The sequence below is a fragment of the Wyeomyia smithii genome, chromosome 3 (genome assembly GCF_029784165.1).
Source record: "Wyeomyia smithii strain HCP4-BCI-WySm-NY-G18 chromosome 3, ASM2978416v1, whole genome shotgun sequence".
Classification (NCBI taxonomy): Eukaryota; Metazoa; Arthropoda; class Insecta; order Diptera; family Culicidae; genus Wyeomyia; species Wyeomyia smithii.
In genome coordinates, this window is record NC_073696.1 from 265,605,215 (window position 1) to 265,629,071 (window position 23,857).

At 42.4% G+C, this 23,857-nt stretch overlaps 1 protein-coding gene across 4 annotated transcripts in view; it reads right to left on the bottom strand.

Moving 5' to 3' along the window:
• Positions 1-8,924: 8,924 nt before the first annotated feature.
• LOC129726525 (homeobox protein cut-like) overlaps positions 8,925-23,857 on the bottom strand; it is a 310,880-nt gene continuing 295,947 nt past the window's right edge. For 3 of the 4 annotated variants that reach the window (XM_055683340.1, XM_055683342.1, XM_055683343.1), the window contains 3 exons: positions 15,001-15,415; positions 13,303-14,941; positions 8,925-13,241 (listed from right to left, as the gene is read on the bottom strand). In XM_055683340.1, coding sequence (XP_055539315.1) covers positions 11,874-13,241; positions 13,303-14,941; positions 15,001-15,415 — 3,422 coding nt within the window. In that variant the 3' untranslated portion in view covers positions 8,925-11,873. The remainder of the gene's footprint in view (positions 13,242-13,302; positions 14,942-15,000; positions 15,416-23,857) is intronic. The other variant, XM_055683341.1, reaches the window with a different exon arrangement.

Genomic DNA, 23,857 nt, shown 5'->3' on the forward strand with positions numbered 1-23,857 from the left:
ACGGAAAATTTCGAAATGGCCCCTACTGTCTCAAAAACTATGATAAAGTTGTGATCTTTTGAGAAAGGTTCGGTCAAATCCGGTTTAGGTCTTGCGGAATGGCAGGTAAAAGAATTTTCATTGTTTCGGAGACCATTTTGTGGATTTTGAACCTCTTATTGTAAATAGCACCTAAAAGTAATTATTTTGGTTTATTTTTATGAGCAAAAAATATAACCATATAACAATCTACGTATTAATAAGTTAGCGTTTAACGATTATCGAGCTAAATTTTCCAGTTAGCGGATTAGCGATTAGCGTTTCTAAATTTTCGGTTAGCGGTGCCCACCACTGCATAATATCTTTAAAGAGATCAATATTTTAAATTTTATGTTATTCGATATTTTGATAGTCATTAACACTACACATTCATTTTGAAAGTGTGCTATATAATTTTGATTTATTATTGCAAGAACGAATAAAACATCTATGTTTCTTTTAATTAGAATGAGTATTAAGAATTCAAATGGAAATGTAACAATTTAAACCACATTAATATATTAATGCATTCAATGAAAAGCAAGACATATTATTGATTGTATTGATTAAATTGAAACGTAAGTGCATAAACGGTTTCAGCTTGATTAGAATACAGTCATACCTCGATATAAGGCAACCTCGATATAACGTAACTTTTTAAAATATATTGAAATTGAAAATAAATGATACAGCAACTGTTTTTGGGGTATAAATTGCTTCAAAAAAATGTTTGTAGTAAGTTTTGAAACCAATGAAACCAATGCGAATGGAAAAATACTAATAGGTGATTGGCAATAGTTTTCACGCATCCTCTGGTAACAATTCACAGTCTTGCACCAATTAAAAAAAATTTTTTTGCCGTAAACATTTTCTCTAAATGGGCATAAGAAAGGTTTAAAAATACTTATATGTGATGGGAAATAGGTTTTCACGCATCTTAGAATAACCTCTTGCATCAATTTTTTGTATGTCTGAAGGGCATTGGGTAGAAAGCGCCACTGCGACAGAAATGCCGTAGCCTCCACCTGTGCCTTTTCCGCGGTGGACCTTGAACCGGTTGGCGTGTGTTCCCGTGGGAGTAGCACGACCAATCGTTTCTTGGTGTTCCCGGGGGCCGTTTCCCCCGGGGACTGCCTCGTTCGCTTAGCGACCTGCCCCGTGGAGCAGACCGACGCGAACGAGGGGGCGTCTGTCTGCACCTCTTTAGATGCAGTCGCCCTCCCGGTCCTGGCCGCTTTCTCGGCCGCCTTCACCCGAGCTACGAGTTCTTCGTGCTCCTTTCTGGCTTCATCAATGGTGCTCCGAAGCAGGAGGAGGCTCTGCTTCAGGTCGCCAGCGATGTTTCGCCTGTTCGCCGAGAACTCGATTATGGCATCGAGTTGTTCAGACAGCGCCGCCACTCTTGGCCGCGTGTCCATGCACCTTTCGACGGCCTTGACTAGCAAGGGACCGTCCACCGAGATGTCTGGTGTGGACACCGACGGATTCGCCGTTTTTCCACCTCCAGACTTCGCCGCATCCGTCTCCGCCTTCTTCTGCGGAGACCGCTGGATGCCACCTCGTGCGAAGGGATTTGGTAACCCCTCCGCACCCGTCTCTTTTTGGTTCTTCGAGCTCATTTTTGTTAATTGGGTCCCCCTTCCAGCCGCTATCCTTGTCCATAGATGAGAAGGCGCTTGTATGGTCCCATGGTAATCTATGCCGAAGCAGTGAGGCCATGGGTAAGGGGGGTCGCCATAGTACCTTATGAGCCCTATGACGCCCCCGCCCGCGTAAGTCAGGAAAGGGGCATCTTGTCCTAGGACTAGTTCCCCCCCATCTGATCCTTCTCTGCCTGATTCCCACCAGGCAATGGACGCGGAACGTACTGGAAGGCCTGCCAGGTTTTACGGGACGGAGACCCCTGCACCGGGTACCATCTCGCCGTTTCAAGCCGCTGTCACGCGACTTTACTAAGGGAGCTCGATGCAGGTGCCAGCCCTTGGTCGTGGTTCCTTAGCGTATCCGACTCGAATCCGTTTCGTTCGCTGCCAGTTGCCATAATTGGGACCTTACTGGTGTCGGCCCCAATGGACGGGGGAGTGCATTTGGTTGATGGGAGCGGCACTACTCGCTCCGTCAGAGATGCTTCCGGGTAATTGTGGCATTTACGAGGAGTCGACGGCCCAGTGTCCGACCCTCACCACCCCTAAGCAATCTCCCGCTGCTGGTCCAGGGCTGTTAGGTACTGTCAGCGGTCGCCCTCATATAACGTGACCTCGGCGGTCGCCACGCGCCGACCCGTGGTGGCATGCAGCTCTGCCGTGTAAATTGATGCAAAGGACGTGTTATCGAAAGCTCCCTCAATATCAAGAAAAGCGCAGACCGCTGTCTCTTTATATTTCAAGGACTTCTCGATCTTCGTCACAAGGCAATGCAAAGCGGTTTCAGTAGATTTACCCTGTTGATAAGCATATTGATGCTTGTGTAAAGGTAACTCCTTCAGAAACTCACTGCGGATGTAGTTGTCCGTAATTTTCTCCATCAACTTGAGAAGAGTTGACGTCAGACTTATAGGTCTGAAAGCTTTGGGCAACGTTTTGTCTTTTTTGCCCGGCTTTGGTATAAACACCACCTTAACGTTCCGCCAGTTGACCGGGATATGTCCCATAGTAAAGCTGGCTCGAAAGAGGCTGATGAGTTCGGACATAACGACTCCGTCCGATTTTTGTAGAAAGATTGGTAGAATGCCATCCGGTCCTGGTGACTTCAAAGGCTCAAAAGAGCTTAGTGCCCAGTTGATAGAAGTCTCCGTGAAGATTCTACGAGCGAGCGCTGCGGAGTCACGTGACGTTATGCGTCTGGATTCGAGGCTTTGTAACTCTTCGACGTTCGAACCGGAGATTGCTGTCGATCCAGGAAAGTGAATGTTCATAAGAACATCCAGCGTTTCTTTGGTGGTGGCAGTCAGACTACCATCTTCCTTTTTCAACTGCCCAAGACCATTCGTGTGATCTTTGGACATCGCTTTTTGCAGTCGCGTTGCCTCAGGTAGAGTCTTAATGTCTTCACAGAATCGAATTCTAGACCTCCTTTTGGCTTTGCGTAGCTCAGCGTTGTATTTTGTAAGGGATGCTCTATAGGCTTCCCAGTTGGACGTGATTTTAGCCCTGTTGAACAAGCGTCTAGCTTCCCGACGAAGGTTGCTGAGAGTTTCATTCCACCAGGGCACATCACGGCAGACTGTTCGATTTGTTAACGGACAGTTTGACATAAAAGCTTCCGTGATCCTGTGCTGTAGGTCACTTGCTGCGATGTCCAGTTCACCTGGAGTTCGAATATTTTGGTGGCAGGATGTTCTCGAATTGACCAAATGTTCCTTAAAAGAGTTCCAGTTGGTTTTCTTAGGATTCCTGAAATGTTCTCTTCTCAGAGGAGTAGCCTCGACGTCAAATCTGATGTGTCTATGGTCTGATAAACTGGGTTCATCAGAGACATGCCAGTTCTTGACTTTCTCCGTTATCGAGGCGCTACATAGAGTGAGATCTGGGACCTCTTGTCTAATAGCATTACTGAAAGTTGGCTCGTTCCCCACATTGCATACATTAACATTGTTAGAAGTAAGGTATTCAAGTAGGTACTCACCTCGAGTGTTGACATCCGAGCTGCCCCAGACTGTGTGATGCGCGTTGGCATCGCAGCCGACGATGAGTGGCTTGTTGATGCTTCGGCAGTATCGTACAAGTGCTGCGACTTCGGATGGCGGTATATCGTCCTCGTCCCCCGGGAAGTAAGCGGAGGCAACACCCACTTCTTGAGTGCCGTTGGTTGTCGGGGCTTTCACCGCAATGGCAACCAAATCCCGTTGGATGAACTCTGTAATGGGAACAAATTTAATGTTTCTGTTCAGCAGAATTGCAGTCCTGGGATTTGACTGTTGATTACAATAGACCAACTTACTGTTTGTGTTGGCTAAGCCAAGGATCCTGTTGTCGTGGACCCATGGTTCCTGGATCAGCGCCACAGATAGCTGATCCTTGGTGAACCTCCGGCAAAAAACACCAGAGGCGCCCTTTGCGTGATGGAGGTTCACCTGAACGCAGCGTATGCTGCTCATTTTGTTGGCAGCGCGTCCTTCGTCGGATCTGGTTGAGATCCGATTGGCGGACGGTTGCCATCAGCGGTGACGCTGGGATGAGTAGTCTGCATACCCTCAGCAACAGGCTCCCGTTGCAGCAGACAGTAGGCGACAGAAGTGCTACTCTCACGTTTAGGCGGCGGAATTTGGCCCTGAGGGTCGCGACTGTTCAGATGCTCACGCTTACTCCTCTTTCGATTTTTCGGCGGAACCTTCTTCGCTATCGTGGGAGTGCGTCGAGCAGGTGGTAGCGGTACACTTCCTGAGGGAGTCTCCGAACGTACCGTTCCTGCCTTCGCACCAGAACCTTTCGCGCCTGTGTTTGAGGACTTTCTGCCAACCTGCCGCATGCGTGCTTTGCCGTACTTGTAGTTCAGCAGGAAGCTCTGTGTCGCTATGAGGTTAGCAGACTGTTGGTCCAGCTCCACCATCAATTCGACAGTCTTTCCAGTAACGTTGCGATGACATACTCGCCATGCACGTGTGGAGAAGCCGTCGTTCTGATTTTGGAGAAGACGGAGAATTCTCTCATTTGTGGTGTCCACACTGTCCTGGAAGTACCCTACAAATTTTAGGGCCTTCGGCAGGTCCTTCGTGCGAAAGACACTAAGGTGTGCTCCCTCCCACGGTATGAGAGAAGACGCCGTAGTCTCCAGCCATCTAACTGTGTCGTTGTCGGCACAGTCAAGTTGTAGGGTACCGTTTTTTAGGCGGCAGCTCCTAAACTTGGGCCTGATGGCCGGTGACTCCTGGTCCGCAATGCAGTCCAGAATGGCATCTAAAACAGTTTTTAACTGTTCAGGGGTAAGTAGGGAGGCTGGATAGTCTATCGTTGTGATAGTCAGGCTCGTGGCCTCCAGCATCTCCCTATATGTTACCCCTGACGTTTGTCGCGGTGCAGGGGGCTCCGCGCAAGCCAAGTCCCGGGGCTTTTTGCTGCTCGGGCCCTTAGCGCTTGTGTTTGGCGACGCTGTCTCAGTCGACCGCTGTCGCTTGGTTGCGACCTGACCTGAGCGGTCAGCTTGGTCGACTGGTTGAGGAACTATGCCTATGGCCTCCTCGCGTGAGTGACCCAGGCTTAGCAGTCTTTTAAGACGCCGCCGTTGCGATTGGGAGAGCCGTTTGACATCAGCACGAGTTGACTTAGGTTTTCCCTTGTCAATCGGCTGTGTCTCCGGATCGGGAAGACTGTCCGTCGGGCTCTCTTCTTTCCCGCTTGGCGAACCGAGGATTAGTGATGAAACTGAAGGTCCTCCGTCCAGCGATTCGCTGTCGAGGTTGAAATCCATCTCCAGTTCCATCTCCTCGGTTCTGCCTGTAGCGTGCAGCCTTGTGGGGCTGCACGCCATGGAGTGTGTTAGCTCCATTTGTTCCGACAGGTTGAGGTTGCCGGGGCCCTTTTTTGAAAATTTGTTAAACTTCAGTTTTTAGTCCCACGAGTTTGCCACGAAAGAAGGGGTCATCTGCGTGTCACGATAGCCTAACGCAGAAGGCTAGGTTACTGTGGAAGGGCGCCAGGTATTCCACAGGCTTCGTTAGCGGCTGGGAGTTTATTAAACCCCCCCCACCATTCATCTCTCGGCACGGGTCGCGTCACACCTTAGCTTAGGGGTTTAACCATTATTTTACGTAACAGCCATGGTTAAGAGCTGTTACAACCATCCTCCTTCCCAGGGGCTTTGGACCCTCTGCGCCAGTTCTCAATAATTTAAGTCTATTCGTACAGGCTACACTAAACTAAAGAGAACCGTCACAGGCGGAAATATTATGCATCAATTAAAAAAATATTTTCTTTGTTTCTGAAAATATTTCTAAATGGGCATAGAAAAGGTTTAAAAATACTGACAGGTTATGGAAAAAAGGTTTTCGTGCAGCTTTGAGTAACCAGTGACATCCTTGTAAAAATTAAAAAAAAATTTTGTTTCAATAAAACGTAACTCGATATAACGTTACGAAAATAAAAATAAAGTTGGCTTATATCGAGGTATGACTGTACACATTAAATTTAAATGTTATTCACTATCGATGTATGCAATAATTCTAGAAACATAAATCGTATGTGTAGTAGTTTTTAAATATATATGAGCCAATATTGCGATTATTCTCCCGACGAAATGGCGAACAAAACTGAGCTGGCTGAATTAATATTAGGAGAACTGGCTTTTTCATTAGTTTTTTACTTCAATCAACGGTAAGTATTGGTGATATAAAATATAAATACACATTTCTGTTAACTGTTGAAATCTATGTTAATTTTGAAAATATTATTTGCTTATACAGGGTATTAGATAGCACACTTAAAATCCTTTAAGGGGTGATAGTGGAACCTATTTGATGAAAAAAATCCTTCTACACATATGGTCCAAATCAAGGTTGTTGATCGATAACTTATCGTAAACGCCGATAACGATACTGTCTGCTATCGTTATCGACGATGACGCTAACGTCTTCAGACATTATCGCCATTGCCAAGGACGATAGCTACGGGACGGTATCGAATCAATAACGTCTGAAAAACGAATTCGCAGTTTGTTTTCACTTTGGCTGCTGTCTTGGATAGCAACACAAACATAGCTGCATTTGGTCCAATAGCAACGGATCGGTTCGTTGCTATTGCATTGCCAAACTTATGGATTCGTTGTTACTCGAGAATTTTTCCTTTCTTGAGTTGTTATTTTCCAAAAGTAAATAGCAACGCTTGAATCGGTTATATTGTTGGATATCAAGCCAGCTTCAGCAACCGAAATATAGGTGCACTGGCTCTTATAGACGTTAGTGAGCTGATAACGTCAGGTAAATATCGTTATCGTCGATAACGTTAATGTTTGAAGACGCAATCGTCATCGTCGATAGCGATAGCAGACGTTATCGGTATCGGCGATGACGATTATCGACGATAATCTATCGTATTAACAAACCTGGTCCAAATTCAACTACTGCAGAGTTATTCACTTTTTACAGTTTTCGGTTATGTTCGCCTTTAACGAGATCTAGCAAAAGAACTATGATAGCTAGCACAAGTCTATTGGTTTCTTTGGGAAACTGAGAAAATTTCTTAATCTTAAAACGTGTACTAGAGAAAAAAGAGGCACTTAGAAAAAAAAAACAAATGTGAAATCGGATGTGTTTTGAGATCTGAAATGCAATTTTCTCTCTGAAATGTGTGATAAACATGGGTTTTGTTGTTAACCAAATCAAACATTGAAGTCCACTCTACAAGTTGTTCTTTGACACCAAACGCCTAACTCTTTTAGTTTAGCTGCTATTTCACATTAAAAGCAATAAGCTGCGCCTTCATTCAACTACGCGGCTACGTTAACACAGTGGAGTAGAAAATTGTGATCCTTACAACACTGAATGAAGGCGCGACTTATTGCTTTTGAAGTGAAATAGCAGCTAAACTGATAGAGCTAGATGCTAGATGTTGTGCATGCAGCTTGCAATTACTTCGAAAAGCGTCTACGGTAAAAGATTTGAGCTCATCTAAGTACATTGTTATTATACCACTTATAGATGTTATTGAAATCGCTTCCGAAGAGAAATAAAAACTGGTTTAAGTTTTATAACATAAATAAAGTGTATCACTTTCACGATACCACCCTGTAGAATTGACAAAAAGGCATATGTCACAGAGGTGAACAAACTGAATTCAAAGAAAATAAATGTCTGGATAATCGATCCATTTTCTTCGGGTTAAAATAATAAAACTATGGAAATCCTTCTTATTTCTGTTGATAAGTGCGAATAATTCAATAAAGATATATGAATCTAGATTATTACTTACATATTTGCATATACAACTATTTTCCTAGCTGCAACTGTTCTTAAATTATTGCGAATACAGTGATTTTATATCATTCGCCAAATTCACGTTCAATTTTCTCACGCTTCTTCAAAAGTCTCTGAATCAAGAATAATGTTGTTTCAGTTTCAGAGTGCATTGAAAACATAATTCTCACATGTGCCTTGTGTTTTTGTTACATCTTGCTCATTTTTCTGGATAGGGCAATCAAGTATCATATCTGATGCAATTTATTTGAGTCATAATTTTTGTGAATTTCATGAATGTTAGAAAGAGTATTTCATTGACTTTGGAGCAACACTTGTGTATTATTATAGAACGTCGATTTAAAAAAAAAAATAAATCTAGCGGTCCCACAGTTTTACATAAACAAGAATTAAATTCTCTTAACTAGGTTGAAGAATGGGCACAACGAATCAAATTGACATTGAATGCATAATTGTCTTGAAAACGTTCGCAAAAATATTATATCGTTTGTATCTTGAACTTTTTTTCCATTGAAAGTGCATCATTTTACTCAAAATATCATCAATTAATCTCAATTAAAACCTATTTTTATGATTTCGTCAAATTCACGGGGAAATTTTCTTTTTTGGCCGTGATAAAATTGAAAAAGTAGTATAATAAAATTATAAGTATAAGTTAAGTTTTAAGAGAAATTATGAAATGAAATTAGAGTCCTTTTAATATTATCAAATTGCAGATCTCGTTTTAAAATGCCAATAAATGATTGTGATACTTACTTTGATTTTACGGTACACGGTTTATCGGTAATAATTTTTCGCAGAGTAGATTTAATTGAAAGTTCTTCACAAAACTTTATTGAAATTTTAATACACTCCTGCGGAAATTTCGCATGAAAGCAAGGTAAATCCTCACAAGAATCAGGAGAATTTCTGGGCAAATCATTACACACAAGTTTCACGGGAATCACCTTTGTGCACTCTTTTCTGTTCCAACAGTCACTTAGACAAAAATTCCATCCTCTATGTTTTATTACCTTTTTATTTTATTTTATTTATTCAATGTAATAATATTACCATTATAATTGTAATAATAATTTTAATATATAATAATTATAATTAATTAATATAATATAATGATATGATAATAGGTATTTACAGATTTCTTTATTCCGTCCGCCCTTCCACTTGATTACGGTTCGCTTGTAACCTCGCACTGCGAAATCGCCCTTCTCTCGTCGCATTTTTCCTCGAAAGAAGGGCTGAACAAAACTTTGAGAAAGCTTTCGGTTCGGTTTTGTAAGATTTTCATTGTTAATTTCCCTTTCTGCAGTGTGTCTGTTTTTTTTCTGGTTTTCTATGGCTAGAGCTACACGGTTTGCATATTTTTGTTAAATGATTTTTTTGTTTTCTTTTTATTCGTTTTCCTGTGTCACAAATTGTTTCATCCTTTACACACATGAACGCGACCGCGCGCTTGCGCGATCTAAAATTTTGCCTAATTCAACATAATCATCCTTTTTTCATTTTTTTTCTGTTTTTTCATCTTTCCGTTCTGATTGTGGTTTGTTTCCAGCGGAAATAACTTCCTCGGTTCAACATTCGTTTATCTACATACATTTTCCACCCCCTACTATGGAGGGGTGGTGGGGCTTCGCTTCCCGGCTGGAGGCAGCGAAGCAAAGAAAAAAAGAACTAAAATAAAACAGTTTTGTTTCCCTCTTTTCGCTCCATGAATACTCGTCATAATAGTAATCGTAAAAAGAACTAACCGAATAATAAATTAACAAATTCAAACTTTCTTAAAAACATAATTTGTTGTTTGTTTATCTTGCACGACTATCCTAAAGTCGAGCTTCGCTCGTTCCCAACTTCGAGAATTGCAATTTTGATTCTTTGAGAAAACAAAAAGCGTTAAAAGAAAAGAAGGTTATTTGAACTATTTAGCTTTTTTTCTCTGTTTTATTTTGATCAGCATTCCTCCTCCGTTTTGACGCTTTTACGTATTGCAATTTTCTTTCATGTTTTACATTATTTTCCCCATTTAAAGTACTCATTTCGTTCCAGTGTGGGTGAGTGTATTTATAATTGAATTTACAGAATACAGGTGTCCACATTCCTAGCTATTTTCGTTTGTTTTGATGTTGTTGCTTAAATTGAGCGATTTTAAAGAAAAGAAACTCTCAACATTTTTTTGCGAAGATCATGGTTGCCGTTTTGTTGGTGCTTGATTTTTTTTATTCCAAAACGGATTTCATTGTTCGTTAAAAATTCTGAATAAATACTAGAGTTTCTCCACTTTTGTTTCATTAAATTCGGATATGCGTTCGTCAGTTTTTTTTTTCTGCCCTTCGTTCTATTCTGTGATTCTGTGTGGTGATTTTCTTATTCTTGTTCCAACTAAGAAAACTATTTACAAAAGACTCTTTCGCAATCGGATTGCCACTGTTTTGGCCAGTGGAAAGCCACCCGATTAAAATAGTTAGAGGGGAAGTTTGGAAATTCGATTACTGACTTGTCCGTTTAATACAAATACGTCTGCTTCTGCTTCCTCGCGCTCATGCTATTTTGTGTTTTAGGTTGTTTTAAATATATTTGGTTGGTTTTGAGATCGTTTCATCATTACTCGATAAACATGTGTTTTTTTCCTCCTACTTTTCTTCTTCATCAGCTCGCACGGCTTATGAGTCGCTCTAAAATCCTGTATTTTTCTTGCGTAATTTGTGACAATCACTGCTGCTAGAAACCAGTGGAAAAAGCAAAACTAAACGGAGAAGAAATAATAAATAATAATCATCGTTAAAACACTGATCATATTCAGCAGAAAGGATTCGTAAACCTATAATTTCCGCTATTCCCGAGATTTACATAACTATCCGCTAGATATTTGGCCATTTTCATATTTGTTATGGATCTGTCTGTTGTGTGTGTGTTTGGGGTTTTGTGTGTGTGTGTGGGTCACTTCTATAAACATTTGTTTGAGTGGGTCTTTATGTACACAAGATAAGCCGGAGCCCGTTTTGAGTGTTCGTTTCAAACATTTTGATTTTCCGTTTACAAGTTGCCCATAAAGTGGAGTAGATTTTGATTATAATTATCTTTTACTTCGCAGCAAATGATGGGCTTTGTTTGTTGTTTTTTTTTTTTGGGGGTTGAAAAACGGGACATTCATCGTTAATTCAATTTACCTATAAGTACGATTTTTTTTGTTCTTTTGTTAGATAATAATGTTATTATTCTGCTTACTCTTTACTATCGGATAAGATTCGAGAAGGTAGAAGTAAATGCAATTTGGAGAAAACTCATCTTCTTACGATCGTAGAGGCTACAAACAGAAAAAAATAGTAGATTTCGGTTTTCCCTTGTTCTATATAAAAAGTATATCCCTCTTAAAAGTTACGCTAGCGGCTTAAAATATACTAATTATTCATACTTTTTTTTATCTTTATCAATATTATGTTATATTTAAAACTTGTTTTAACAGTCTTCTTATATTGATAGTTCAAAAGAAGGAAAAGTGGTAGGAAACAAATCGACTTTGTTTAAGGTCAATAGAAAATAGGGGATGGTATGTACAAAAGGGACAAAAAAAAAAACATTTGTTTACAACTGAGGAAGTTGGATCGCAGACAGTTTGGTTTAGCTTAGTTGAAAAAAAAAATAGTACGAGCTTCCTAAGTAAAAAAAGAAGTAATTCGATAACAACTTAAAACCAGAAGAGTACGAGACATTCTTCCTTAATCACAATTAATCGTCCGCAATCCGCTTCCGTTCGGTTTGTACACCCCACGGAAGCGTTCAGACTTTGCTCTTTTTTCCATTTCTCCGAATCATCATCATCGCTTATTGTTTACATATTTGTTTGTTTAGCTATTCTCGATTGCACTGACCTTATCATTGTTTTTTGTTAGCGATTCCTCCATCGTTTCGGTTCATAACCTCACTCCGGCCGCGGGGGAGTTGAGCGTTTCGCCTAATACTCCCACCGTTCGTTTTCCTCCATCATCATTTCCGTTTTGACCTGCACCTGCTGCAGTTCCTTGTCTTTTTCCGACCGTTCGCCTTCCGTTTCAGACAAGGCGGCCCCACCGATCGCGTCATCCTTTTCCGTTCGTTCGTCCGCCTCCATTCGATCATCGACGGATTGCTTCGAGTGGTTTGATTTAGCATCATCCTGCTCATTATCACTGCCGGAGGCAGCCGCTGCGACGGCTGCTGCTGCGGCAGCCATAGCTGCTACAAACCTCTGCTGGACTGATTGCACTCCATCCTGCTGCAGCATGCAGACTCCATTCAACAGATCACCGTCTTTCTTCCCATCTCCGCCTGGAATGTTCGTCTTCTTATCATCCTGCCAGTCCGGATTAACCCACTGTGGAGCGGCCGGTTTTCGCCTGTTGATACGAGACATCGCTTGCAGACTGGCCAGGGACAAACTCGCGGCGGAATGTTCATCCGCGTCACCTCCCCGTTTGGATCCTTCGTCGACCGATTCGGCATCACTGTCACCATCATTCTCGCCATCCTCTTCAAATTCCTCCTCGCCTTCACGTTTCACCGACGAAGGCATCGACAGATCCAGACCGCTCATCTGCTCGCTAACCGCTTTATTCAGTGCTGCCAGATCAACGTCCCCGGGGATAAATCCCCTACCAATCAGTGCTGCCAGATTGGGGTTGGCAGCAAAGTACGGAGGGTAAGGCAGCGGAACTCCACTTAGTCCCATCCGCTCTTTCTGGATTTCCATCAACCTTTGGCTGAGTAGAACTCGGAATTGCACCGGATCAAAAGGCGCTCCGGATTGATTTTCTCGCGAAGGAATCGGTTCGCTCGGTTGACCATGCGGAACCTGTTGTTTCAGTCGCATTCGATGGTTGTGGAACCAGTTGGTGATGGTGCGCGTCGAAAGGCCTAGCTCTGTTGCTAGGAATTCGATTGTCTGTACGTTCGGGTAGGGATCCAGTGCGAAAGCCAGCCGGAGTGCTTCCTTCTGTTCCTCGGAGAAGAGCACCCGTTGTTTTTTGTTCGGTGGAGCGGCTGCCGATCCAACACTGCCCGGTCCGGGGGAGTTGGAGTGGTAGAACTCGGAGGTGTCGTTACTGCTGGTGTCGGAGCTGTTATCCTGGGCTCCTGGACCGGTCGATCGGCGTCGTTTGCTGGCTTCCCGGCGTTCGTTCTTCAGCATCTGCAACCGTTCGACGTTGTTGGCGTCACTCAACCAGAGCTGCATGCGGATGAAAGGTTCGCGACCCTTGATGCTGAGCATGTGCCAGGGTTTTGGCTTGGATAGAAGCTCCGAGACGGAGCCTTGCGATAGACCAAGCACAGCTTCGCCGAAGATCTGTAAATTAGAACAAATTTCATTAGCAAATAGACAGCTTTAAAGTAAAATAAAAGTCTACCTTTTGACCGATATTATTGGCAAGTAGAGCTTCCTTGATCTTGGTGGTGATCACTTGCGTGTCGAGATCCTGGGTGAGGGCGGCCATTTCGTAGACGGTCGGTGAGATGTGCTGATGCATGCTGCCACGCATCGTGTTCACTCCGGGTGGTGGTCCTGGCTGGTGATGAGAAGTGGGTGTTTGCTGTTGTTGAGGCGTCTGCTGGGGTGAGTGGACTCCCAGCATGACCGGTTTTTTGTCCAGGCCGAGGGGACCCGGTGTTTGCAGTGGAATGGCGTGTTGTGGTGGAATGCCGGGTGGTGTTAGCAGCATGGTTTGTGGTGACGGTTGCTGACGCTGTTGGTGAACGGATTGTGACTGCGATTGCTGCTGGGAGGAGCCGAGCGGGGATGGTTGGGATGAGACCGGTTGATGCCGTGCTGCGGCTTCCTGTTGGGCTTGATGTTGAGCTGCTGCTGCAGCGGCCAGATGTTGCTGGTGGAGTTGCTGCTGATGCTGCTGGAGTTGTTGGACCTGTGACGTGGGAGGTATTTGCTGCATTTGAGATATTTGCAGCTGGAGGAGCGTCTTTTGGTCTTGCTGGAGTTTGCTGATCGAGTCGCTGAGCATCTTGGGCATCGGGGGCATTTGTTTGGAGATCATTCCGGGGATCTGAGGGGTGCCGCTGTAGTTGCCAGTTCGCATCAGCTTTTCCGGGGCGATCTTGTACTGGCTGGCGACTAGCTTGTGGACGGCGTTGTCATCCTCCAAGAACATCTTCATCCGGATGAAGGGTTCTCGGCCCTTCTGAGTGAGCATATGCCAGGGTTTCGGTCGGGCGAGGAGATCACTAACGGAGCCTTGCGATAGACCGAGTACGGATTCGCCAAACAGCCGCTGGCTGATGGAGTATTGCGAGAGGGATTCCTTGACCCGTCGGACGATGTCTTCGGTGTTGAGGTTGTTATACAGATCGAACTGCTGCTGAGTGATGGGAGGCAGAATGGCTTTTAGTGGTCTCTGCTGCGTGCTGTGATGGGGTGTTACGGGAGGTTGAGTGATGAGGGAATTGGTGATGGAGGCCATTCGCTGCAGTGGACTGGCGGTAACACCGAATTCCTCCGAAGGTGCGATCACCGGTGGCAGGATGCTGTTACTGATTGGGCTGGGAGCTGAGGAAGCGGTGGTAGTTGGAGTGCAGGTTCCCGGTTCCGGTTTCGGTTTGACTAAGCTGAATGCACTGTGCTTCATCGCGTCATCGACTTCCTTGTTTGCGGCGTCGATTTCACTCTCCAGATCGGTCATCGAACCGTTCAGTTTGGTTGACTGTTTCTCTTTGGGTAACGACAGATCCTGAGCGGACCCGTTTAGTCCGGATGGCTGGTGAAGGTGATGATGCTGCTGCTGCTGTTGTTGTTGCTGCTGCTGCTGAGCAGCTGCGGCATGCTGTTGGGCTTGCACTTGCTGCTGCTGGTGGAGGGCCAGGAAGTTCGGAAGGTTCGAGATATTTGGCATGTTTGGAAGTCCACCTGCGGTGGCAGCATTTTGCTGCAGCTTTGCTAACTCCCGGTGGTAAGCTTCCAAGGTCATGCGGATGTTGTCATCCTGAAGACGCTCCAAGGGCGGCATCCCTCCACTGAGAAAATGTGGAAAAAGAAAACTATGGAAAGACACATTAGCATTGAAAGTCAACCACGAAAAAAATGGTTAGAAACTTACTTCGGAAAATCTCGAGGACTTCGCATCAGCTTCGAGAACTCCTCCTGGTAGATCTTGGCGATTTTGTCCTGCGGGATGTCGTCGCTGTCGGCGAATGTCTTCTTAATCGCGGCTCGTCGGCTCAGGTAATCTTTGGCAAACGGTGACTGCACGTCCCGGTTGTGCGGAGACTTGGAGTCATTATCACTATGCTGGGAATCGTCCAGCGAGGTGAGCTGCAGCTGTTGATGCAGCTGGAGCTGTTGGTGGATTTGCTGCTGCTGCTGTTGCTGCTGTGGGGGATGCTGAGGAGTTCCTAGTCCGGACGGGTCACGTTTGATCATCGATTGAGCCTCGGACAGGATGTGCTGGATTCGGTCGTCATTCATGTCGGAACCGTCGGGCCGGCCGAACGATGGCATTCCGGGTTCTTTACCTGCAATTAGCACATATCTGTCATAAAACAAAAAACGAGGCATCTCAGACCTGCATTTCGGGGGCTGGTGGGGGTGCGAGCGGTGAAAGTCCTGCGGGCCAGAATAGAGCAGCAAGGAGGAAAAAATAAGTTGATCTCCCAGCCCACTTGGTTTCGCAGCGCCGCATGTGTATGGGAGAACAATCGAAGGCGGCCGGGGGTTATGGGCGTTACTTTTATCTTTCTTTACCACATCCTCGTATCGTTTCTTCGTCGACGCTTCGGTCGACGGGCAAAAATGGATAAAAACCACTACTTCAAGTCTAGATTTTATGTGAACGAGCATATCATCATCGTCGTCGTCGTCGTTGTCGTCATCATGGACCAGCGACAGCGGGGGAGGGGGAGAACTTTAACCAAACCGACTATCCAGCGGCAGCAGCAGAAGACGGAGAGCGAAAAAAATCGTCCAACGATGTGCAATCTCAAGTCTTGATCTGTATTTATATATGTTTTAGCTTTTATGAAATTTATATAAAACGACTTTACATCTCTTTTCTCTTTGGTCGTGGTCGGCAACGGTGAATGATGGCAAGCGCGCGCAAACGGGGCACAAACGAATGGCGAAGCACTTCTTCTGTTTCTATTTTGCTGTTCACTTCTTCGCATCTCGCATCATCCGATCCGATGTCGACCGACAGAGCGGGTCCAGGTTACCGTCCTCCCCCCTGGATGGGGTCCGTTCCTGAGCACAGGATCTCGGAGCTAGGAGCGTGTGCGGAACTAATTGGCATTTAAAGGGGCAACCACGATGACGACGACGACAACGACATTGTCAACGGCGAAGCTGTCACAAGGTGAAAAAAGACACCTATTATTGTACACGGGAGAGGGAAAAAATGCATCCCCATTTCAATCCGCCTAAGTGGCTTCTAATGTAAACAAACCACGTATGACAGCTCAAATTAGCAGAAGCAGGGAGGAATAATTTACCACGGGACTCGCAACAGTGTTGCAGACCTCGATTGACGACGACGACTACGCCCTTCCAGGAATCAATCTAGTGTGCATAGAGAAACCGAACGAGATGAGTTTCGAAATTTAATCATTAGGGCACGCAAGATTCGGTCACGCAAAACCCGCTGTGTCATTAAACGGTAGCGCCGCGTTTTCGATGCTTCCGAAGAATCGTTTTTTCTTCTATTTCTTACACGTCAATCTTTGATTGTTTCATCCGTTTGGTTTCATAAACATGCCGGCAGAGCCGTGCGCAGGGTTCTGTGTTTAGGGGGAGAGATAATATAATAATATAGCAAATTGCTTTCTAAAAAACTTATGATTATTTTTAAAGCTTTTGCGTGGTTTCAGATTCAAAACTTGAGCAAATTGATAAACTTGGAAGTTATAAAACCGTTTAAGCGCCGATTTATTTGAACATCAGGGCGCTTGAACTACCATAAAATTTGAACTGAAATTTCAGTTCCAGTTTTCATTATTTCCGGGATCGGCATTTTTTTGTGCATATTCCTTCACCATAAAAGTTATTGTGGAGATCTAATCTTAGGTTTGGAAATAATAAAAAATTGATTAACGTAAAAATCTGGTGTTATCTAACTGTTTTAAGATTCTACAACGTTGTATAACCTCTTCTCAATGATTTGGTAACAACATTTGATTCAAGCTGATACGAATCTTTAAGAAAACAGTGTTTTAATCAGCTTCAATGGTAGTTTCAATGAGCTGACTTCATTATTGTAATTGTTTTGGAATTTCTACGCTTTATAATTTTTTTTTAGATTGAATCTAAAGTAAGTTTTCCAACCATTCAGTGGTTTGTCGTGTGGTCGTTTGTTAATACTCTGGATGAATTATTATGCTCATACCAATTCCAGAAAAAATCGAGTTCTAAACCTGATGATTAGAGATTATTCTAAAAGGGCAAAGATAGAGATTCCTCAACTGTTGTAAAAATTCCCCGTTAAAAAAAGTAAAGTAAGTAATGAGAACCTCAAAAAGGGATTTTTCCAGAGAAATGTTAGTCTAACTCTGAGTTTTCAATGGCAAAATTTGTTATAATCAGAGAAAGTTTTTTAATCGTCATGAAATTTATCCAGACTATTGAAAAACATCTCCATTTCAGATAAAAATCAAATTTTGTACTTCCATGCGAAAGTACAGTTCCTTGATTGTTGGAGAAAGGCTTCGAGTTTTTAATGTTTCAAAATAAATTCTAAACTGGATAATTCCACATTTTCCATATATTTTTAGCTAATTTTAGGTAAAATATATTTCAAACAGCATAAAATTTTTAATTGTTGCAGAAATCTCCGATTCAGATTCAGATCTTTTTTAAGAAAATCAAATGCCAATCCTGATCATTTTATATTTTTCTGATTTTTAAGGCAAATTTCATTTTAAATCCTCCAAGTTGAAAAAATAACAAATTCCTAATCTGATAATTCAAGGTTTTCCAGGTTTTTTCTTGGAGAACTTTATTTGGGACTCAGATTTTCGGGAGAGTTCTCGGGGGGTTTTCAAAGAAAAATGAAATTCTAAATTTTATAATCCCTGGTTAATAAAGTTTTTCCTGGAAAAGTTTGTATCAAATTGCAAAAGTTCTGAGAAATTTTTTCGAGTATTCAGGATTTTCCAGATAAAATCAAACTCTAAGCCTAATAGTTTCAGATTCGTTCAAAGCATAAAATTCCTCGATCATTGCTAAAATTTTACGAATTTTCAAGGCAAGAAGAGTGAAAGTTAAATGCAATGCAAAACAAAATGTTTCAAACAGCGCAAATCCCTTGATCGGTATCAAAGTTCTCTTCATTTTTCGAGTTTTCCACATAAATTCGTAGTTTATATCTGATAATTCTATATTTGACGGGTATTTCCTTGTAAAACTCGTATAACACAACGAAGATTCACTTATTTTCGTAGTTTCTTGGTGTTTTTTAGATTTTCAGAGACTCTTAACCTGATAATTCCAGATTTTTCGAAATTCATTTTAAATAACAAAAGATCCCCTGGTTCTCTGGGATTTTTAGTTTTTTTCACGAGAACATCACATTCCAAACCTGTTTTTTGTTGATTTTGGTATTTCCTAACAAAACTCGTTCAACACAACAAAACTATCACTGATTATTACAGAATTTTTTGAAATTTTTCAGATTCTTGAAGATAAAATCAAATTCTGAACCTAATAATTTCTGGCGTTTTCAGCAATTTCGAGACTAAGTTCTTTTTTAACAGCGGAAGATCCCTAGTTCTTCAAGATTTTTAGGTTTTTCAGTAAAAAATCTTAGTCTAAACCTAATAATTCTAGGTTATTGGGATTCTCCAAGTAAAACTCATTTTAAACTGTAAAAATTTCCGAATTGCGAGAAAAAATTTTAGTCATTTTTCGAGTTTTTCAGATAAAATTATATTCGTAGTTTGATAATTTCATGTTTGCCGCTTATTTTCTGGCAAAACTCGTTCAACACAACGAAAAACCCTTGATTGTTGTAAAGTTTCTTGGAGTTTTTTTGTCAGATTTTTGCAGATAAAATCAAACTCTGAACTAAACAATTCTAGTTTTTCTCAGCCCCTTTCAGACGGAATTTGTTTTAATCAGCAAAAGATTCCTGGTTCTCCGAGATTCACGTACTTTTCAAGAGAAAATCTCATTCCAAGTCTGATCGTTCCAGGTTTTTTAGGCTTTTCTTAGTGAATTTCGTTTTAAACAGCAAAATTTTCCGGATTGTGGCAAAATCCTCCTCTTTTATTTGGGTTTTGTAGATGTAGGTGCTTTCTGGCAAAACTAGTGTTACAATGATCTGCAGTTGGGGCAAAAAAGACAAAGTTTTTATCACCGGATCAACCATGGCCAGGTATACGAGGAACAAAACGATGAAAAAAACAGCTGATTTACATAGATGTCGGAAGCAAATGGCAATTCGAGTTGACAGTTTCACTATGCAGAAGATGATGGGCGATATAAACGCGGTTAAATTCTACAAGAAATATCTTGTGTGATAAACAGATTGTACCTATGGCAGAAAAAGCTCATCTTTTATCATCAAAGGCAACATCAACAAGAAAATTAACCAGAAGGAGTATCTACGAAAATGATTTCAGAACACAAAACCTGAAATATTCTTCAATCTTTATTACCAATGCCAATTTTAGAAGTTGTTTGAAGTCTTTCACGATGTATTGTTCATCATCCATTTGGACGCATGGAAATTTTGTCAAAAATACAATTTCGAACACGCGTTTTGCCGTCAATTTCTACACGATTGGGAACTTTCTTGATTTTGGAGGACTTCAAAGAGGAATGCCTTTTAGATTTCTGATTGAACCCTGGTGACATCCCTACTTTTCGAACCTTCGGATGGAGAGGTTCGGATTCCTCTCCAAAATTTTATTCACTTTTCTGTTCATAGAACTGTTCGCCAATATTATTGTCATCTCTTTCCTTTCGACACTCAAACGTTCACAAAACCTTTTAAACACATCGTGGACTGTAGTTTTGAGTAAATTAAAAGTCGCTCATAGCTTGAATATTACACTCATTTGAAAGTGCCCGGATTATTGTGGATTGAATTTTTTGAGAAATCTGAGCCTTATGAATCACTCTGCATTATTATGTTTTCAATGTTAGTACCCAAATATTTCACACAGATCATGATTCACACCGCCTAACTTTAGCTGTCCCTCTATTTAACGTCTACACGTCTACTGATCGCTTGTAAGAAATCAGCAAATGGAAAAAACATTCCAATGAACGAAAACGCACATAACACTTTGTTGAGACTGTTGTTAGAATTAGAACGGTAGATGTTTTCGGTTTTATCTCATTTTTCTTTATTTGTGGTTAATGTTAGTAGAAAAAAATCAAAACAATCGTTAATCACCTTATTCCTAATATCTCAAATTCGAGTATTTCGACGTCTGGAACCTAAACGTTAACCGAAATTAACTTATTGATAGTTCCCCCTTCGTGCTAATTATTTTGGGAGATTTTCTTTACCGTTAGTGGTCTTGTGACCAAAACCGATACACTGTATAATTGTTAGGAAAAAAAAAATTCTCCCAATTACCGTGTCCAGCCCGTTAGCAGTCCAGCGGATAAACCAATGTTTTCGAAACGATTAGCCGGCGATTATCGTCCACGGGCAAGTTAACTTCGAAATATTTCGCTGGCGGCGAAGCCTTTCACGCAACCGTGCTCCCGAATGTAATAATTTTTCCACAGCACTCAGCCCAACTGATTTTTGTTGCTAATTAGAAGAGATTCACTGCCGCGAATCGGTCGTCCGAGCTGGACATTCGTTCTAATAGATGCAGGGGATTGGGGGGTGAAATTATTGCATCGTACTTTAACCAGTGGCGGACTGGGAGGGCTGGTAATACATTTAATTGCTACCGACACTCGATATGATCCATTAAACGCGGGTAGCGTCGCCTGTCCTGGCCGACAACGCCGACGACGCGCGGCCGAAAATCAGTTTTAATTATTGCAAAATTCTAAATTATTTCATCATCGCTATAATTAAAGCTACCGATGATTGCCTGCTCCGAGGGGCATTATTAATGATGATGGGAGCGTTCTCACACCTCGTTTTCGCTAGATTTGAAAATTTCGATCGGATACCGACACCGGCAGGCAGCCTCTCGGTTCCCCTAGCTGGACCAGAGCGAGAGACAGAGCAGGGTAATAAAAATAATTTAGTAATAATCACAATTTGCAGTTCACACATGAGCTGCACGGAACGCGTTGCGCTTTCACCACGCCACGGTAACGGCCAGTAGCAGCACAGAAACGGAAAAGCACGATAAAACCTAATGAAGTGTCAGTTCGAAATGATCATTGCATTTTAAAATTCAGTATTTATAAATATCATTTGCCCACCCCGTTGGCTTCATGTACGCGCTCTCCGCGCTCGACTGACGGTGTCAGTCGAATGAGACCCGAGCTGGAGTCCTGTGCACTACTCTGCTGGACCACCTTGTTGGACGCGTCTCATTACGCACGCTAAACGCTTCTACCGCGAAGCTGCAATATTCTTCCTCGGCGGGTCTCCTCCACTGAAGCGAACCGACCACGCTCGAACCGCACGACCGAATCCATCTCAGGCCTGTGATGAGTTTGTCAATTGACAGTACATCATTACGGCTCCACCTTTAGCGATCACGCCCCCTCCGGCCGGTTCCGGAAAAGTGCGCACACGACAGAGCAGGGTTAACGATTTGTTAATTAAACTTGAATCACAGCCCTGCATCACTCGATGTTGACACGTGTGCAAACAGCAACCCCTCTCTCCCGCCCGAAGGCTATTGGTTCACTCGTTTTTCCTCTCAGCGCAAAAAAAAAGTGATTGAACCTCGCGCCCACATCAAATCACGCGTTGAACCGCGAACCTGCTAAACACACACACACGAAAAAGTAGAGAATCACGATTGTAATTTTTCTTCCCGCTCGGGGCTGTGTATTGCTAACAAATAAATCTTCTGTTTTCAATACTTCCCCTCTAGCTGCCAGCTTCTCGTGTGTTCGATAATTATGATTAGCAAACGAGCGCTGTTTTTTTTCTTGTTTCAAAGTTCCAAAGCGGGGGAATTTTTCCGGCAACTGTTCACTTTGAATCCTTCTCCTCTGCTGCTGCTGATGATTATGATGGCATAGAAAGCATTCAAAACAACTCACCGAAGAGAGCCAAACCTTTTCCTTCCTGCTCCTCTTCAGGCTGAATTGAACCTGAACCGCAGCCCTTCCAGCCGCTCCGCCAAGAGTTCATAATCAATCAAAAGAATTGAACAAGGCATCGAGCAGCGAAACCGCCACGGCGAGGAGCAGATCACAACTTGAACTCTCGTACGAAACACAAAAGCCAGCCTTCCACTCTCTTTCAGTTACGGATCAATAGCAAACCCAGACCAGAGTGAAGAGGAAAAAAAGAGCATCCTCAAATGACAGACATTTGTAGTAATTACTTCCTCCCACAATCAGTCTCAACCGACGACCGACGTCGTTGTTGTTCGTTCCCCCTGTCTTTTGCCATTAGGTATCGGGCAATCGGGCCAAGATTGTTGTCCTTCAATCATTTTCAACTCACATGCAACAGCAGAAACAACAGGGAAAAAAATAACGACACATCTTTTCAATAAAACCACACTGCCACCTTCTCCTCAGCACTGTCTCTCCAAGGGAAGTAACGGATTACAGAGGCGTGCGCAGCGGGGAGGATTTTTCAACAAATCCATCGAAGTGCCTCTTAAATCTCTTTGTATGCCAAGAAAAATTGCTTAAAATTGGGAAATGTTTATGATTCTTTAACACGGCTGAATGAACTTAGGTGAAATTGCATGTTTTGTAGTAGTGAACAATGTTCTAAAACATTGAAAAATCGTAGAAAATCATTTTAAAGTTATATTGAAAAGAAAAGATTTTAAGGGACATTCTATAGAAAACTCTACAAAAGATCATTGGTGTCTTCGACAAAGTTGTTTATTTTAAAATGTGGCACAACTTTGCCGGACAAAAATGACTTTTATATGCAAACATAAGAAAAGTGAAATTTGATTCCAATTCTCAGGTGGATTTTTCATAAAATTATAACTTCTAAAAAGTAGCAAATAATTAATGAAAGATCTTTGCTGAAGACACAACAACTCCAAGATCATTTTTTTCGAGTCACAATAATTCGGAAACTGTGTATACCGACGCGAAAATGTAAACGAGACGAAGAAGATTTAACGGTAAATCCAAAATTGCAAACTGATTAAATTAGGTGCACTGGTGTTGGTTGAGAAATTTGGTAGAAAATAATTGCAAGTATATCGAATAGTTTGTAAAATTTCATGAGGTATTCTCAAAATGCGGTAGTATGCAAGAGGAAGCCATCACACCTTTCATGTTTGGATTTCGTCTCGTTTCACCTTAAATTCGCCGTGGTATTGTTTATATTATTCCGACAATTCTAGGTCTTTGTCTATCATTTTGTTTTTAGACAAGGCCACAGAGTCCTTTTGACGCAGTTTCGAGCTTGCTAGGGGCACCAAAATTCGAAGCAATGCTTAAATCTTTTTTTCATATTGACGTAGAACTACGCCTCTCAGGGAGTTCCGCTACATAGGGGTGTAAAATGAAAATCTAACAACGGAGCAGGGGAAAAATCCATCTGCCGGCCATCTTATTCCCACTGTCGGGGTAGCACACAAATACGACCAACATCATATCAAATTTTAAATTGAATAACAAGTAGAATAAAAAAACATGATTGAATATTTATTATTTTGTCGAGGGATTTTGTGATAAAATTTAAAGTGAAATGTTGTTTTAATCTGACCCTTAAAACTTGTTTGTGCCGTGAAATGCTGGAGCGCCTTAACAAATACGGTTGTTAATTAGATTTTACAACAGCAATTCGTTCAAACTCATGACTGTTAGCACGAACAGAATTTTGTTGCGCTCCAGCCGCA